Source organism: Phaethon aethereus (assembly GCF_964289735.1).
Source record: "Phaethon aethereus genome assembly, chromosome: 4".
Classification (NCBI taxonomy): domain Eukaryota; kingdom Metazoa; phylum Chordata; class Aves; order Phaethontiformes; family Phaethontidae; genus Phaethon; species Phaethon aethereus.
Window position 1 is genome coordinate 65818288 of NC_138578.1, and position 17796 is coordinate 65836083.

Below are 17796 nucleotides of genomic sequence, written 5' to 3' on the forward strand. Positions count from 1 at the left end.
ACGCTTTACCTTTTATCCTTGGAGAGCCCGTCTGTGGGGGAGACAAGGGAGGGGACACTTTCCTCTGCTCCTTTGCTTTCCCCTTCTCTTCCAGGCTAGTTACAATAGCTCTTGAGAATTCTGAATATTCTTGGGATGTTTAAACCAGCATGATCCTATTGCTATGTCTTCTGAATGTGTTTCAGGTCTTAATGAAGGTTAAATAACTATTTAAGAGTACCACTCAGAGATCTGCCCCAAGGCTGGATAGTTATGAGTGGCAGGGTGTGTGGGATAATATGGGCAAGTACCTAGGATAGTGGGCATCTCCATTATTTTGGAACTTTACATCTGAACAAGTGCAGAATCCTGAAAAACTAGTAAAATATTTGGAAAAGTGTGCTGTCACTCTGGCAATTCCAGAGAGACAGAAATCAGTGCAAGGTGCTGGGGCCTGGCCATGCCTACTGAACCCTGTTCAACACTATTCAGTACCGCGAGGGGAAGAGAAGGTCTCTGGATACGATGACAAAAGGACAGGTACTATAGCCACTCCAGCCTCAGCAACAGGCACTGCAGCTGAACCAGAGAACCAGTCTGTCCTGGTATCAGTCACCCCTGTACGAAAGCAGAAATCTTGGAAGTAAAAGTCAGATCATTTAGTAAGGGAAGAACCTCTTCCCTTATTAAGCGAAGAAGTGGATGAGGCAGACTACTCTGAAGCAGGGCCGTCATGAGAACAGGAGAAGGAAGAGGCAGAACTCATAAGTGAGGCAGTAACTACATGATCCCTACCCGTGAGTGAGCTGTGAGACACGTGAAAAGATTTCAGCTGTTGTCCAGGTGAACACATTGTCACCTGTCTGCTCTGATAATGGGGATAACTGGGATAATGGGGCCATCATCTTGGAATTAGAGGGTAGGGAAGCCAAGCAGCTGAGCTCTCTTTCTAGAGAAGGTGACATGGACAAAGCTATTGGAAAAGAGACACAAGTCCTCACCCTCTTGAGGCAACTCCTGTCAGGTGTGAAGGAAAGGTATCCCTTTAACGAAGATGGTGTATGTCACCGAGGCAAGTGGACTACCATGGAGAGAGGTATCCAGTACCTAAGGAAATTACCTGTCCTGGAGGTGATTTATGATGATCTGAACAATGAGCAGGTATCCAAAGACCCAGATGAAGTCAAGTGCATACAACCCATGTGGCGGAAGTTTGTGTGGAGTGCACCACCATCGTATGCCAGCTCATTGGCAGTAATAACTTGGAAAGACTGAGAGACACAAATCATGGATGAATTGGCTGGCCAACTCTGTCAACATGAAGAAAGTATCTCTTCCTTCCTGTAGGCCTGCATCTCAGCTGTGGAGAAACTGTCCTGGGAGTTTCAGCAAATCAAAGAGGATATGTCCTACTCCCTACTTGTACGGACCAGTATCTCAGCGATCAGGAGTAAGGGTTCCTCTGCTCAAGAGAGAGGATATAGCAGGTGTACACCATGGGCCACCCTTTGGTTTTACCTGCGTGATCATGGAGAATGACGTCAAGCTGCTGCTGAGTGCTTTGCTAGAACTTCAATATGCTAGAACTAGTGCCATGCTAGAACTTCAATATGAACTGGAGTCAAAGGCAGCCAAGTGGTATGCTACCGTTGATATCGCTAATGTGTTTTTCTCAATCCGTTTGGCAGCAGAGTGCAGGCTACAGTATTCTTTACTCACTTCTTGTAAATACAAATCAGAAAATTTGCTTTTACTTGGAGGGGCATCCAGTACACCTGGCATCGACTGCTCCAGGGGTGGAAACATAGCCCTACCATTTGCCATGGACTGATCCAGACTGCACTGGAACAGGGTGAAGCTTTGGAGTGCTTGCAGTACATTGATGATAACATTGTATGGGGCAACACAACAGAAGAAGGTTTTGAGAAAGGGAAGAACATGATCCAAATCTTTCTGAAAGCTGGTTTGGCCATAAACCAAAGTCAAGTCAAGGGACCCGCACAGGAGATCCAGTTTTTAGAAATAAAATGGCAAGGTGGACGTTGTCAGATCCCAGTGGATGTGATCAGTAAGATAACAGCTGTGTCTCCGCCAACTAGCAAAAAAAGAAACACAAGCTTTCTTTGGCATTTTGGGTTTTTGGAGAATGCATATTCCAAATTACAGTCTGATTGTAAGCCCTCTTTATCAAGTGACCTGGAAGAATGATTTCAAGTGGGGCCATGAGCAATGACAAGCCTTTGAACAAATTAAACAGGAGACAGGAGATAGTTCATGCTGTAGCCCTTGGGCCAGTCTGGGCAGGACAAGATGTTAAAAATGTGCTCTACACCGCAGCTGGGCATAATGGCCCTATGTCATGGTCTAGCCCCAGCCAGCAACTATGCACCACGCAGCCGCTTGCTCACTCCCCCGCGGTGGCACGGGGGAGAGAATCGGAAGAGTAAAAGTGAGGAAACTCATGGTTTGAGATAAAGACAGTTTAATAAGTAAAGCAAAAGCCGCGCACGCAAGCAAAGCAAAGCAAGGAATTTGTTCACCACTCCCCATGGGCAGGCAGGTGTTCAGCCATCTCCAGGGAAGCAGGGCTCCGTCACGCGTAATGGTTTCTTGGGAAGACAGACGCCATAACTCCGAACGTCCCTCCACCCCTTCCTCCTTCTTTGTCCCAGCTTTATATACTGAGCATGACGTTATATGGTATGGAATATCTCTTTGGCCAGCCTGGGTCAGCTGTCCCAGCTGTGTCCCCTCTCAGCTTCCTGTGCACCCCCAGCCTGCTCGCTGCAGGCCAGCATGAGAAGCTGGACTGTCCTTGACTACTTAGCAACAACTCAAGACATCAGCACCTTATCAACATTTTTTCATCCCAAATCTAAAACATAGCCTCACGCTAGCTTCTATGAAGAAAATTAACTCTACCCTGGCTGAAACCAGGACACCCTACATGGAGCCTCTGGCAGAAAGCACCAGGGAAGACTTGAGGTTGAACCTTAGGGTTTTGGAGGTGAGCATACAGAGGATCTGAGGCTGACTGTACTCCAAGAGATACTGGCAGTATATGAAGGAGTTCAGGCTGCTTTGGAAGTGATTGGTACTGAAGCACAGCTCTTCCTGGCACCCCGACTACTGGTGCTGGGCTGGATGTTCAAAGGGAGGGTCCCCTCTACACATTATGCAACTGATGCTACATGGAGTAAGCAGGTCACAGGAATCACACAGTGTGCTTGAATAGGAAACTCCAGTTGCCCAGGAATCTTGGAAGTGATCATGGACTGTCCAGAAGGCAAAGATTTCGGAATATCACCAGAGGAGGAAGGGACACGTGCTGAAGAGGCTCCACTTAACTACCAGAAAATGAGAAGCAATATGCCCTGTTCACTTATGGGTCCTGTTGTGTTGTATGAAAGCATCAGATATGGAAAGCTGCTGTATGGAGTCCTATATGACAAGTAGCAGAAACTGCTGAAGGACAAGGCGAATTGAGTCAGTTTGCAGAGATGAAAGCCATCCAGCTGGCTTTAGATATTGCTGAATGAGAAAAATGGCCAGTACTTTATCTCTGTACTGACTCATGGATGGTGGCAAATGATCTGTGGGGTGGCTACAGCAGTGGAAGCAGAGCAACTGGCAGTTGCCCCATCTGGGCTGCTGCATTATGGCAAGGTACTACTGCTCAGGTAGAGAATTTGGTTGTAAAAGTGCTCATGTACCTGAGAGGCCACTGAAGAACATCAGAAAACAAGCAGGTGCATCAGGCTGCTAAGATTGAAGTGGCTTTGGTGAATCTGGACTAGCAACGTGAAGGTGAAGAATTTAGAGCTTGGTGGGCCTATGACATCTCAGGCCAACAGGAGGAGATGCAACATATAAATGGGCTCATGATCAAGGGGTGGACTTGACTGTGGACACTATTGCACAGGTTATCCATGAATGGAAACATGCGGCCATCAAGTAAGCCAAGTGGTTAAAGTCTCTCTGGTGTGGAGGACGATGGCTGGCTGAAATATGAATATGGGGAGGCCTGACAGATTGATATCACACTCCCACAAAGCCGCCAGGGCAAGTGCTACATGCTTACAACGCTGGAAGCAACCACCAGATGGCTGGAAACGTATCCTATGCCACCACCCAGAACACTATCCCGGGCCTTGAAAAGCAAGTCTTACAGCAACATGGCACCTCAGAAAGAATTGAGTCAGACAATGGGACTTATTTCCAAAACAACCTCACAGACACCTGGGCCAAAGAGCATGACATTGAGTGGGTATATCACAACCCGTTACATGTACCACCCTCTGGGAAAATCGGACGATACAATGTACTGTTTAAGATTATGCTGAGAGCAATGGGTGATGGGATGTTCAAACATAGGGAAAAACATTTAGCAAAAGCCAGCTGGTTAGTCAACACTGGGGGATCTGCCAGTCGAGCTGGCTCTGCCCAGTCAAAACTTCTGCATGCTGTAGAAGGGGATAAAGTCCCTGTGATGCACATAAAAAAAACATGCTGGGGAAGACAGTCTGGGTTACTCTTGCTTCAGGCAAAGGCAAACCCATTTGTGGGATTGGTTTTGCTCAAGGACCTGGATGTACTTGGTGGGTAATGTGGAAGGATGGAGAAGTCTGATGTGTACCTCAAGGGGATTTGATTTTTGGGGAGAATAGCCAATGATTTGAATTGTATGATGTTAATTGCTACATAATACTGTATGTCATCACTGCTATGGTTGCTCTATGCAATATCAGCGATATTACAGTAAAAATCACCCAGATGAATAAAGAATGAATTTGATGAAACTGAGCAAAGTGCAGTGATGATAGAACCAGACAAGCGCAGCAGTGTTGGAAGCAGAAGTGGCTTTATTATGCAACACACCATCTCTCCTGCCCTGAAGGACTGTTGTGACGGAGCCCAAAGTCATGGATTAAATGAACTCAATGGGCACGTTAGAGGAACGGCCCATAGACTAAAAGAATGATATCTTTGTGTATGTATCAAAAGACTGGAAAGGTGGTAGTGATTAATAAGAATGTATTGGAAGGTGTGGGACCTGGGCATGATGTAGATGATATAGAAGAAGGTCCTCATTTTGGCTGGGGTAGAGTTAATTTTCTTTCTGGTAGCTGGTGTAGTGCTGGTTTTTGGATTAAGGTTGAGAATGATGTTGATAACACACTGATGTTTTAGTTGTTGCTAAGCAGTGCTTACACTAAGTCAAGGACTTTCCAGCTTCTCATACTGCCCTGCCAGCGAGAAGGCTGGGAGATGCAAGAAGTTGGGAGGGGGCACAGCCAGGACAGGTGACCAAAACCACACAGAGGGATATATTCCATACCATATGACGTCATGCTCAGTATATAAACCTGGGAGAAAGCTGGCTGGGGACCACTGCTTGGGAACTGGCTGGGCATCGGTTGGCAGGTGGTAAGCAATTGCATTGTTCATCACTTGTTCTGTATATACTTTTATCATTATAGTTGTTGTTACTATTTTCCCTTTCTGTCCTATTAAACTGTCATTATCTCAACCCACAAATTTTACTTCCTTCCCTCCACCCCCTTATGATTCTCTCCCCCATCCCACTGGGGTTGGGGAGTGAGCAAATGGCTCTGTGGTGTTTAGCTGCCTGCTGAGTTAAACCACAACAGTATGGTACACTGAAATAGAGGTTTCAAATTTATTTTTCTGTTAAAGGAAGAATTGGCATGTTTTGGTTTCAGGAGTTGTTTTTACTCAGTAGAGCTGCCTTCTTTTTATGTGTAGTAGGTCTGATATTTTTAGCAGTATTCTGCACAGAAATTTGTTGTCTCTTTGAGACTAATATTAAATGTAATAATATAAGCATCTGTAGAGCCTTTGAACACAAAGATAGTTGAGCTGTTTTGAACATTAGAATTCTGCTGAGCAATTTAAATCAAGTAGAGGTCTAAGTTTAAAATGGAGTGAAACATTTGTAACATTTATAGAACAACACTGATATTTCACTGTTCTTGATTGTGTATCATACAGGTATAGTTTTAGGTGAAAAGAGATTAATGCTTGAAGAAAAAGTTCAAAGAAATTATATAGGCTATCTGAATCTGAAAGTTGACTTTGTTCAGTGTGTGTTATGACTTTGAACTTTATTTACACTTTAAACGGTTGTTTAAAAACTCTTTTAGTGTTTTGGAAAAAAATAATCTTCCATTAATTGCATTCAAATCTACGTACAAGTGCTAAGACCAGCAGGGACAAATATATAGTTGTGCTTATGTCGTACATTGCACATTCAGTAGGGCAAACTATATATCTGTACACCAAAAAAACCCCAGAGACAGGACACCTCTAGTTTGGATTATCATGGCAAAACAGCATCGGAACATGAACTGGTAACATTTGCACAACTTTCCACTGTACTATGTGAAATTTCCCATTTTTGGTCCTTGCTAACTCAAGCATGTTCATGTTGCATACTATGAAGTGAAGAATTTTCCAACATGGTGCTTGTCTCGGGAATGAAATCACAAGCTTTGTCATAGAGAGGATCTGTCTTGTTTTGGTTTTTTTGTGTGTTCCATTCCAAATGCTTTCTGTAATTACAGAATAAAGAGCGAATGCTGCAGCAGTGATGTGTTCAAATTTCTTTTGGCTTCTCTTCCTATAAAATTTAGTATTTTAGAGACTTTGTGTTGTCATGCCTAGGCTCTGGTGAAAAGGAGAACAAGCTTTTGACAGTACTGTCTTTGTTTTTGTGCAATACTTCTCTCCCTTCTAGGACAACAGGACAACTAATTTCTGACTGCAGATACAAATGTTGGTTCGCTGGCTTGTAGGAAATGTTTTTGCTAACAGATAATGTGGTAGTCCTTGTCAACTTAAAACATTGTGATCCCTGTGGGGATTGCTATCCTCTTTGGGAAAATGCTTTTTTATTAATTGCTAAAATGTTTCCTCTATCTTGTACTTAATTTTCACTTCTTCAAAATGCTTATGTTTGTTCTTTATGTAGATGCCGCTCAACCTTACTAATGCAGTGGCAACAGCAAGACAGCTTTTGGCTTACACTGTTGAAGCAGCAAATTTTTCTGATAAGATGGATGTTATTTTTGTGGCTGAAATGATAGAGAAATTTGGAAGATTTGCTGAAAAATATAAAGAGGTAACTGGATAATTGTCATGACTTTAAAGATAAATCAAAGCATTTGTCCTTAAGCATTCTGAGCCGTGAAACCTTCTCGATGTTAGATGCAGGCACTGAGTTAGTGGTTTATCAGATTCTATTCCATGTTTTTGTTTGTTTAGTAGGTCCCTGAAGTTGCTGACCCATGGTCACAGACTTTGCATTCGCGCTGAGATGATCCAGCATTCACTGGACCTGTAATGTGAGTAACACCTCTGGTCAGCACTGGAGCAGGGAGATAGGTACAGTAAGTCTGTTTTTATTTAATATGGAGTGGGTCACACAGGTTTTCATTGGTGTGTTCTTATCTAAAAATACAAATAATGAAAGCCTCAGAGATCCTCTCAATAATGAATAAAACAAGACTTACCTTCTCCCCTCCCACTATGGTAGGCTGTCTTTATTCAGTATTGAGCTGTATCTCTAAGGTTTTCAGTATTCCTATATCTTGCAGGATATAAGACAAGCCATTAAAATAAAATCTTAGAGAACGCTCATTGTTGGGGAGAAAAATGCGAGTGCTTGAATAGTCTCGCCAGTGGGTAGGAGCTCTCTGTTTCACTGCTGAACAGAGGTTATATTGATCTCACTGTACAGTGCATGTTGGGAAGTTGGAGACCACAATGCCTCAATTTTAAGCTTGTGCAAAAAAAAAAAAAGCCAAACTTCCCTTTCTATTCTCAGCAAACCATAACTGCTGGTTGTAAATTCTTTGCAGAAATCCTTGGAGAATTTTCAGGCTGAATCTCCTTTTTACTGTCATAGCTTGGATTTTTTTTTTTGGTCTATTTTGGAACTATACAAGCAGTTTATAGATGGCTGGTTTTGAACACAGTCAAAAATAGAAGCATGTTTTAGATTGCTGCATGATTTGTTACATTATAAGGATTCTTTTCTCAGCTGTGATTTATCATCTGTAGAGTGACACAATCTGGCATTACTGTGCCATGTTTGAAGGTAATAGATATGAAAAAATCTAAGTTAAATTCATAGGTAGTTTTGGTCTTAAACGAAGTATTTTTTTATCTTAATTGATTTGATTTGAAGTCAACCTTTGATTTGCTAATATGTTCAAGGAACATGACTTCAAATTCATTTAATAATTTTTAGTAGCTATCAATAAGACTTAGTTATTTCTTATTGGGGTATTAATCCACAGACTTTTTCATGACACTGTATTCATTTATTCCATCTTATTATCAGTTCTTTAGTTTGTGTTACAGTGGCTATTCTGTAAGATAAATACTATGAATTATAAAAAGCTTCATTTAATAGCTTTTTTCATGTCAGAAGAAGAAACAAACTGAAGACAAATGTTCAGAAGGTCCTTAGCAGATTGTGTTTAAGTTAAAATGCAGTTGGAAAAACTTGTGTGAACCTTGATAAGCAGGGGAAAGAGTAATGTGTATTATTTTTTAAAAGTATGAAACATCTTAAGTCCTCTGACTTCAGGTTCTTAATACTGATAATTTATTGCAAAACCACCATTTGTTGATGTGTAAAACGTGTTACCAGTTTTCAAGTAGTAATAAGCCATAATAAGCATCTTCAATTAATTTAACTTTGATTTGTCCTTGGGAATTTAATGAAAAGGGCTACAGCCTGCAAATGCTGCTTGAGGCTCTGTGTTAGCTGTTGAGAATGTTTACTGATTGTAGCTTCTGTCCCCAAAAGTGACAGTTTGTAAAAAAAAAAAAAAAGTAAATATTTTTATACTCCTGTTCTTGCCTTTATTTTTAAAGATTTAAAAAAAAGTATAGCCAACTATTGTGTTCTCTTCTCACTAGTAATATTCTGAAAATAAATTGGGAAGCCTCGATGGTAAAGGAGAGGTCTTCCTTATCCCACCCTGTCTCTTTTTACACAAAAAACTCCAGTCCCTAAATTTAGGCACTGTGAATTTCATTTCAGTCTATTCAACTAAAAAATACATGCACCTTTTCTTTTGGTCCAATATTTGTCCCTGTTTCGTAAATGTTGTGAAAGTATGGTGTTGGGTCGACATTGTCAGTGTAGGTGCTCATTAATTTTGGCAGAGTTGTGCCCTAAATAAATGAATTCCCTTTATAGTTTGTATTTGTCTGTCATATAGAATACAAGGTAAGGGAGTGTGAGCATAAACTCACAACAATGTAGTTGATGATTTGAAAGCAGCTCTGGTACCTACAGGTATTTGCTGTCTCTCTCATGTATAACCTGCGACCTAAAACAGTTCATGCAAAATTGAAGGCTAGCAAGGAAGGAATCAAAGAAAAGGCAGGCATAGCAAAAGGAGAAGTAGAAGGGTTTTGTGCTAATTTTTGGAAACATTCAAGGTCAGGGTGGACGGGGCTCTGAGCAACCTATCTAGTTGAGGATGTCCCTGCTCATTGCAGAGGAGTTGGACTAGATGACCTTTGACCTTCAAAGGTCCTTTCCAACTCAAACTATTCTATGATTCTATTATTGTTGATTTATAGTTTATTCTTTTTTTTATTTATTTTAGGTTTAAAGTTGATTTTAAATTGTCCTTTTAAATAATTAGTACAGTAGAATGTAGAGTATTACACTCTTTGCTTTTAATGAAATACCTTATTTCTCATGTTTTTGTTTTCTAAGTATAATGTAAACAGACAAATTACATTGGCATAACAATTTTCTTGGATGGAGGTAAATGTATGAGTCAAGGTATTACAGTATCTCAATGTGACAGGTGGTGATTTAAATAGGAACAACCAATTTCCTTTTACTGCTGACAAGTCGCTTTGTATTTTCTGATAATGATCCTACTTGATGAATGCTTTCAAAGTTATAAAATAGTCTTATTTCTCTTTCCTGTTAGCTTGGTGATGTGATGGTGGACATAGCAAGTAACATTATGTTAGCTGATGAACGTGTTCTGTGGATGTCACAAAGAGAAGCCAAGGCTTGCACTAGAATTGTACAGTGTCTACAGAAAATTGCTATGTATCGTCTTGCAAATGGAGCTCAAGTTTATTCTACTGTGAGTATAAATTTACTTATTTAGAAGACATTTTCCTGGCTCTCAAGTTTCAGTAGCTTTTCATTTTTCTTAACAGATGTTGGCATTATCTGAAATGCCTACTATTTCTGTAGGGAGAAGAGAAATACTCTGAACCAATTTATCCCTGCCAGATAAACAGAAACAGTTCTCTGTGTGCTTTTTTTTCTGTTATGGCATAAAATCCCTTTAAGATTATTTATTATTCTTCCTGGGGTGTGTAAAATTATTTAATGTTTGATTTTTGTTGTCACAGTATTCTCCAAATATTGCTCTTGAGGCTTATGTAATAAAGGCTGCTGCTTTCACTGGGATGACATGCACCGTATTTCAAAAAGTGGCTACATCAGACCGTACAGGACTCAGTGAATATGGGAGAAGAGATCCAGATGGAAATCTAGATAAACAATTAAGCTTTAAGTGCAACGTTTCAAACACACTCTCAAGTCTGGCATTAAAGGTCGGATACTCATTGTTTGCCTACTGACTTTGTAATAATGTCTTAAATATGAGCCATTTGGAAAGCAAGCTTATATTACTAATTTCTAATGTTAAAGTAGCATTTTTATGTAATCCAGAATGACTGTGAAAAGAGATAATTAAAGTGAAAATGATAATAGAGTTCTATATTAGAATAACTTTTTAATGGACACAGTTTTTAATGAGTAGGTGTGGTTTCCTTTAGTAAAACATCTTAAGTTGAAAGACACTTCCAGACCTTTTCATAAGTATGGAAATTGAAATGGTTCCTGGTTCATAATAATACTTTATTTTGCTTTATTTTCACCTTGATTACATATTAAATCAGATATTGTCTCCTTAAATATCTGAAATATTCTGCTCAGAGTGATACTGTAACATATGTAATGTACTGTACACAGACACGCACACATATATATGTGGGTGTGTATAGGATGAAAACACGTCCTCATATTCTGTAAAAGTATTTTTTCAGTTACATGCCCCAACATACCAGTTTGCTTTTATCACTTAATGTGCTTCAACATCACTGCAGGGTGTATATTTGAAATTATATTTCTGTAATTCTATGAAATTGCATGCATGCTTCCCTACCCAAGTATAATTTATGTACAAGTTACCAAAACCTGTTTGTATACAGCATTTCATTTTGAATGGCACTAATGCACAATTACAGCACCGTCTGCTTGTCTCGGTTGCTGTTTCTAGTTGCAATAGTCTAATCTGGAAAACTCTAGCAATAGTTTACTGATCCCAACTTCAACTTTACTCTCTGTAATGAGTAAGGTAACTACAGAATCTGATCTTTTTTTTAAAGTGTTAAGACTTTAATAACCTGATTCAACTATTTTATTATGGCTTACTTGGAAACACTGTCAGAAATGTATTTGTCACAATACATAGTCTTCTAAAAGCATTCATCTCTGATACTGTTGAGTTGGAGGAGTTGCTAATTTAATCTCAGTAAAGAATTTAATTTTATCTTTAAAACACTGTTTATTTCTAGAACACAGTTGTAGAGGCTTCTATCCAGTTGCCAGCTTCCCTTTTCACCCAAAAGCAAAAAAGAGAAATCAGACCAGCAGATGAATCTGTCTACAAGCTTCAGCTTATTGCATTTAGAAATGGAAAGCTTTTTCCAGCAACAGGAAATTCAACAAATCTGGCTGATGATGGGAAACGTCGTACAGTTGTAACACCAGTTATTCTTACCAAGATAGGTTTGTTTTTCTTCATTACTTTATATGACCTTTAAAAATAAGGACCACTTTTGAATCCTTTGTTTTGACTAGCAGATATCTAATAAAAGGTTTTTAGAATCTAATGTGTTACATGTTGAGAAATTTATGTGCAAATACATTTCTTTTGTAACAGATGGCTTAAACCTAGCCAGTCACCACGTTCCTATAAATGTGACACTGCGGCGCATTGCACATGGAGCAGATGCTGTTGCAGCTCAGTGGGACTTTGATCTACTGAATGGACAAGGGGGATGGAAATCTGATGGTTGTCGCATTCTTCTGTCCGATGAAAATATTACTACCATTCAGTGCTACTCCCTCAGCAACTATGCAGTTTTAATGGTATGACACTTAGAATTACATTTCTCCTTTCTGGAACTTAAAAATATTCAAAATGCAATTCTGTGGGGTTTTAGTGTGGTTTTTTTGTTGTTTTTTGTTTTGTTTTGTTTTTGGGTTTTTTTTGTATTAAAGAAAAAGAGCATTCCCACGTTCCATTTCACATAAAACTAGACATAAGAAATCTTAGTTTTCGGTTATGTTTATAAATGTTGATGTAAGATGAGGTTTAAGTGGAATTCTGTCAAAGTGCAATTAATTGCTGAATGTACTAGACAAAAGAATTTTCATATGAAAAGTACTCTATTATAGGAAGCCATTTTAATGAGCTACTTAATCAAATAGGGTTTAATGAATTTTAGTCTAATAATGACAGTTTAAAATAAAGAAAGGTAACAGTCAAAAAAACCTTATCTTCTCTGTGTTAGATGAAATCTGTTAGCTTTGTCTGTTGACAGGACTGTCTTCCTAGGTTTTTTTTTTTTTACTGTGATCTTTAATCAGAGATAGCTATTAGCTATTCATTCACCAGTATGTAGGTCTGTTACCAGAAGATATTGACTGAAAAAGGAAAAAGAAATCAAAATATTCAGTTACTGTTCAAAATATTTTTGAAATATTGCTTAAAACATAGTATCTTAACTCTAATCTTAGCAAATTGATGTCAATAAAATGGTTAACCAGTTCTAAAATACAATGATAGTTGAAGAAGGGAGCAAGACATCTTCTTTTAGTGCTCTTCAGTTATGAAATACGATTTCTTCTTTGTTCCCAGAGCTCTTTGTTTCAGAATCTGGCCTCTGAAGCTTCTCTTTTTATAGGATGGTGACTGTTACCTGCTCATCAGTCATCGCCACAGATGATAAATGATAAAATGTGATAAAAATGGTAGGCTAGTAGGAAGCGGAGTGAAACAGTAAGAGGTTTAGGAGATATTGTTAACTTAAGTGTAAATTTGGTATGTGTTTTGTTGTAGTTAATGTGCTCTGTGTGGAATTAGTTATATATATTTATGTGGCTGTACATTGAAGAAAGCGGATTCCTTTATGATCAGTGCATGAGAAGTTGCTACTTCTGCTTTGCAGGTCAAATTTTTAAAAACTGCCTCTTAAGAGAATTAAATAGTAAAAAAGGCTAGTCGTGAAATTAATTTACATGCCAAGCTTCTTAAAAGAGCTCAAAGAGAGCAACTTTTCACTTTACCTCTGAAGGTACTGTTTTAAATTACTTCAAACTGTTATAATTCTATAGTTGCCTTCTTTGATATTTTAAAAATATATAATCCTTTCCTAAAACATAACAGCATTCTTTAAAATGGAATTAAATTTCATTTGTATATGTAGTATGCATGTAAAGAGATTATGCTTTAAATTGGTCACACTTCTGCCACCTGGAGGAAGAAAAATGAAGAGCATATTCAATCTGCTGCTGTAAATTACTATCTCTAAATTAATACATGGTAAGATTGTATCAGTATCTTATTGTGAGTTACACAGAGAAATGTTGACAATCAGAAATTAAAAAAAAGTTAGAGAAAGGGGCAGCTTTCTTCCAGTGGCGCTTATTCTGTCCTTGCTCAAAACTGGTATTCCTTAGATATTTAGCTACTTCTCACAATGTTAGGCTGTAGGGACTGAAGAGGAGGATGTAGGTGGAGGAGGACAGAGAGTAATGCTCATCTGTTAAATGTTCCTTGCACACAGTTAATACAGTGCAAAAGCTCTGGATGTCGAAGCAACTCCTGGAAAAGGTTTTCGTAATACCTGTCCACATATTAACTAAAAAAGCTGTACTAGCCTATTTCATTTGTAGACTCTCATAGTGTTGTGAAAGTCTGGGTTCTGGTCCCAGGCTCATAGGAGGTTCTTTTACGTTCAGTTTTAGTTTAGCTTTTAATTCAGCAGCTGTCATCAACATCAAATCCATGAACAGTAGTGATAGGAGGGACCTGAACACAATATTCCATCGTCCTGGCTGGGTGGTGAATGACTTAACCAGAGTTATTTCACTCTTTGAGTACACTAAGATCAGTGGAAAAATCTGATGTATAGAGAAAGCAGGTTGTAATGTACCGACCCGTCTTTATGTGTTTCAGAACATAATGTAAAGTCCTCTCTGACAAGGGAACCTGTTAACTGAGCATCTAGTTTTCTAATCTAGTGATTTAGGAAGCTACAGTTATAAAATTTTGTATTTATTTGGAAATATTTTTAATCACTTTTTAATAATAGAAGAGATAAACAAGAGGCTCAGCTGAAATCTCATTATTATAGGCCTACAGCAGAGTTAAAAAAGCCAGCAATGGTAGTTGAGAAGAAACAGTTTGGCTAGTTGGCTATAAATGCCCCAATGTTGTTCTTAATGTTATCTCTATTGTTATTTTACTGTCATTCTTTTTTACTAAATTATTTAGGATTAGTTTAGCTCAGAAATAACATTACTAGCTCCCCTTACTCCTTTTAGTAGGTCTGATTAAAAATGTCAGCACAACTGGTAAGAATTTGACTTAGTGGGTGTTGGGTCAAGGCCTTTGCTAGCTAGGCTAGGCTTACTGAGTTTTTGAGTTTTTCAGATGTTTTAGACTATTGTAAATCTTCTGATTTTGTAGGTCTTGTTCTTGAAGTTCACGCCAATACATGCATGACATCTTGTTTTCTGTCACCAGTCTGGAAGCAACAACTGGTATTCTCCTACAGTTTCTGTTCTCTAATAGTCACCGGCTATGTATGACAATACATTCGCTCATGCTTCGAACAGCAGTGCGTTCCTAGGCATCTCCAGATGGATATCAACCAGGCCATGGGTAGTGTTGAAATCAGATGAGACTGGCTGCCTGAGGCATAATATCTTATGATCTCTCCTGAAGTGTTTTTTCCAGGTGCCAAAGAAAGCCAAATACATAAAAATCAAATTGACAATCTGATTAAATTACTTTGAAATGAGGTTGGTGAGTGACTTAGGAATAACAAATTTATATTCTGATGAAAGAACAATTGAAGGAGTGGTGAAGAGACTGCTGACTCTGTAATTTAATTATAAGCCTCAATTTAAGAACTCTTCTCCTGTCCATGAGATCGGATTACCCGTCTTAACCTTAAAAACAGGTTGTATATCATTGTGATTTTTCTCAAAACAAACTGAAGCTTCCTCTAATGTTCTGCTGTTCTTTGTGAATGCCAAATTTGTTGTCCTTTCCCCCAGCACACTTTTGACCTTTACTAACTAGAGATCGGAGTGACTCAGTCAGAATTATAGGCGAGAGGAGTTTCTGTATCCTGTCCATTCTGAAAAAGATAGATTAATAGATTTTTCCACTGATCTTAGTTAAGCAAATTTGTTTTATTTTGTGCTGGAAGGGACTGAAATTTTGTTGGTTTTGTGGTTTGGGGGTGGTTTTTTTGGTTTTTTTGGTTTTTTTTTTACAGTGTTCATTACTATTATGGAAATGGAACCCTAGTAAATTGTAACTGCATCCAAACAGAATTTTTTTCTCTTGCTATTCTTGTCAGTAAATGGAAATGTCACTCCTCAGATGTTATTTGAAATACTGCTGTGCTTTAACAGTCCAAAGTTCCATTTCATGCTTACTTCTTGAGTAACATTTTGGTGGGTGGGTTCAGAAAACTTGAACAGTTCTGAAGAGCTGTTGAATTCTGTTTGAGTTGCCAATTGTCTATTCCAGTCAAGCAGTAATCAGAGGATAACAGTCTGGTAGTAACATCTGGGTGTCATTTGGTCCAATTACCTGCTCAAAGTTTGATCAGCTTCAAAGTCAGATCATATAGCTCCAGGTCATATTCAGTCAAGCTTTGAGTATCTCCAAGGACAGAGATTACACAGTCTGCCTGGGCAGCATGTGGCCACTTTCAGCAGAATTTTTTTCTGGTATCTAATCAGAATTGTCCATGTTGCTGATAATGCCCATTGCCTCTCATCATTTCATGGTTCAGCTCCAAGACTCAGTCTTCTTTATACCATCCCAGTAGGTAGTTCAATACAGTAATGAGATTTCTCCTATCTTCCTTTTCTTCTTAAAGATTAACAAACCCAGCTTTTTCAGCTGCAGACAATGTGTGCTTTCAGCCTGCTAGTCTTCCTAGTGATCTGTTAGACTTGCTCCAACCAGTATGTCAGTGCTGCTGTTGTACTGGGGAGCCTCAAATTAAAGACAGTTCTGCAGAGGTGGTCTCACAGTGCTGTGCAGAAGGGAATAATCAATCCACCTGTTTGCTGTGGTTTTGCCAGTACAGTGAAGTGTGGCCTTGGGCTGCAGGCTACACTGTGGACTTGTGGTCAGCTTTTGTCTACCAGTACCCTCAAATGGTCCTTCGGTTGGTTTCTGTTCAGTCCAGTGCCCAACCTGTATTGCTGCATGCAGGGGGGTTATTCCATCCCAGATGCATATCTCACCACGTTTTCCTTTGCTAAACTTCTTCATGATGTTTTATCAGCCCATTTCTCTGGCTCACCAACATTCCTCTGAATATCCTCCACTCTCTGGATCAGTCTCCCCAACCTGTAGCATCTGCAAACTTCTGAGGGCACTTTCTGTAACATTCTTTGGGTTGTTGCAGAAGATAATCATAACTGAAACACACAGTTCTAGATGCTATACATCTAAGTATTTTAAGAAGAAGAAAATGGTGTGTGTATATAAGCTGCGAACTTCTCTGTATATTCAAGCTTATATGAAGTTAAAGTGTTATAAGAGATGTGTGACTGCATTTATAAAGGTCAGCCAGAATAGCAGGTAATCATGGAAGAAAGCCAGGAACATCAAATAATAAATAATTGGAGGGTTGGTGGGGGGGAGGTATTTAATCTAGAAGGCTTCTGTTACTACTTTATTTTGTGTTTCCTGTGCCAATCCCCCCACCCCCACAAAATGGAGACATAAGGTGGACTAATGTTAATTCTGTTTTTGTTGTCAGGACTTGACAGGAGCTGAATTATATACGCAGCCAGCTGATCTTTTGCATCCAGTAATTTATGCCACTGCCATGGTTTTGCTAATGTGCCTGTTGATGATCATAATCAGTTACATATACCATCACAGGTATGAATCAAAATTACTAGACTAAAAAAATTAGTTTCATAGTGCTTAGTACTACTTTTTTCTTTTTGGTAGGAGCATGATCTAGTAATCTGCATTTGTTGGCTTTTCTTCCTATAAAATTTGTTGGTGCAGACTAACAGTTAAGCAACTAGCTATTTCATCTGTTCTCGAGTATGACAATTTAGCTCTCATAACCATGTATCTCTTTAATTCTTCACTTCTGCTTCATAATGAAAGAAGAGCCCACTCAAGAAAGATGGTAGAATTTAAAAACTCTTCAGCCTTTTACATTTCTGTGGATGTGAAAGCTTGAAGCCTAAAATTTTTGAATCAGACCCCAAATAGTTGTATAAAACTAGTTAATAGGAGGGTGTTTTAATTTCTTGTGATGAAGACCAGAGATTATATTTGATTACAAAGTATGTGGTAGTCAAATAATCATTAATGGTAATTATATCCCATTTATCACAAGTGTATCTTGCTAGTTTCTGGAAGACAATAATGCAGCTGTGTTTTCTGTTGTCTAATTTGTTTCTTT

At 38.9% G+C, this 17796-nt stretch overlaps 1 protein-coding gene across 1 annotated transcript in view; it reads left to right on the forward strand.

Annotated features, from left to right (window-relative positions):
- The window catches only part of ADGRA3 (adhesion G protein-coupled receptor A3), a gene marked incomplete at its 3' end in the record, with an annotated part of 66616 nt that overhangs the window by 41429 nt on the left and 7391 nt on the right, over positions 1–17796 (forward strand). The window contains exons 10-15 of the mRNA XM_081999165.1: positions 6971–7120; positions 9963–10124; positions 10399–10602; positions 11629–11842; positions 11997–12205; positions 17134–17258. Coding sequence (XP_081855291.1) covers positions 6971–7120; positions 9963–10124; positions 10399–10602; positions 11629–11842; positions 11997–12205; positions 17134–17258 — 1064 coding nt within the window. The remainder of the gene's footprint in view (positions 1–6970; positions 7121–9962; positions 10125–10398; positions 10603–11628; positions 11843–11996; positions 12206–17133; positions 17259–17796) is intronic.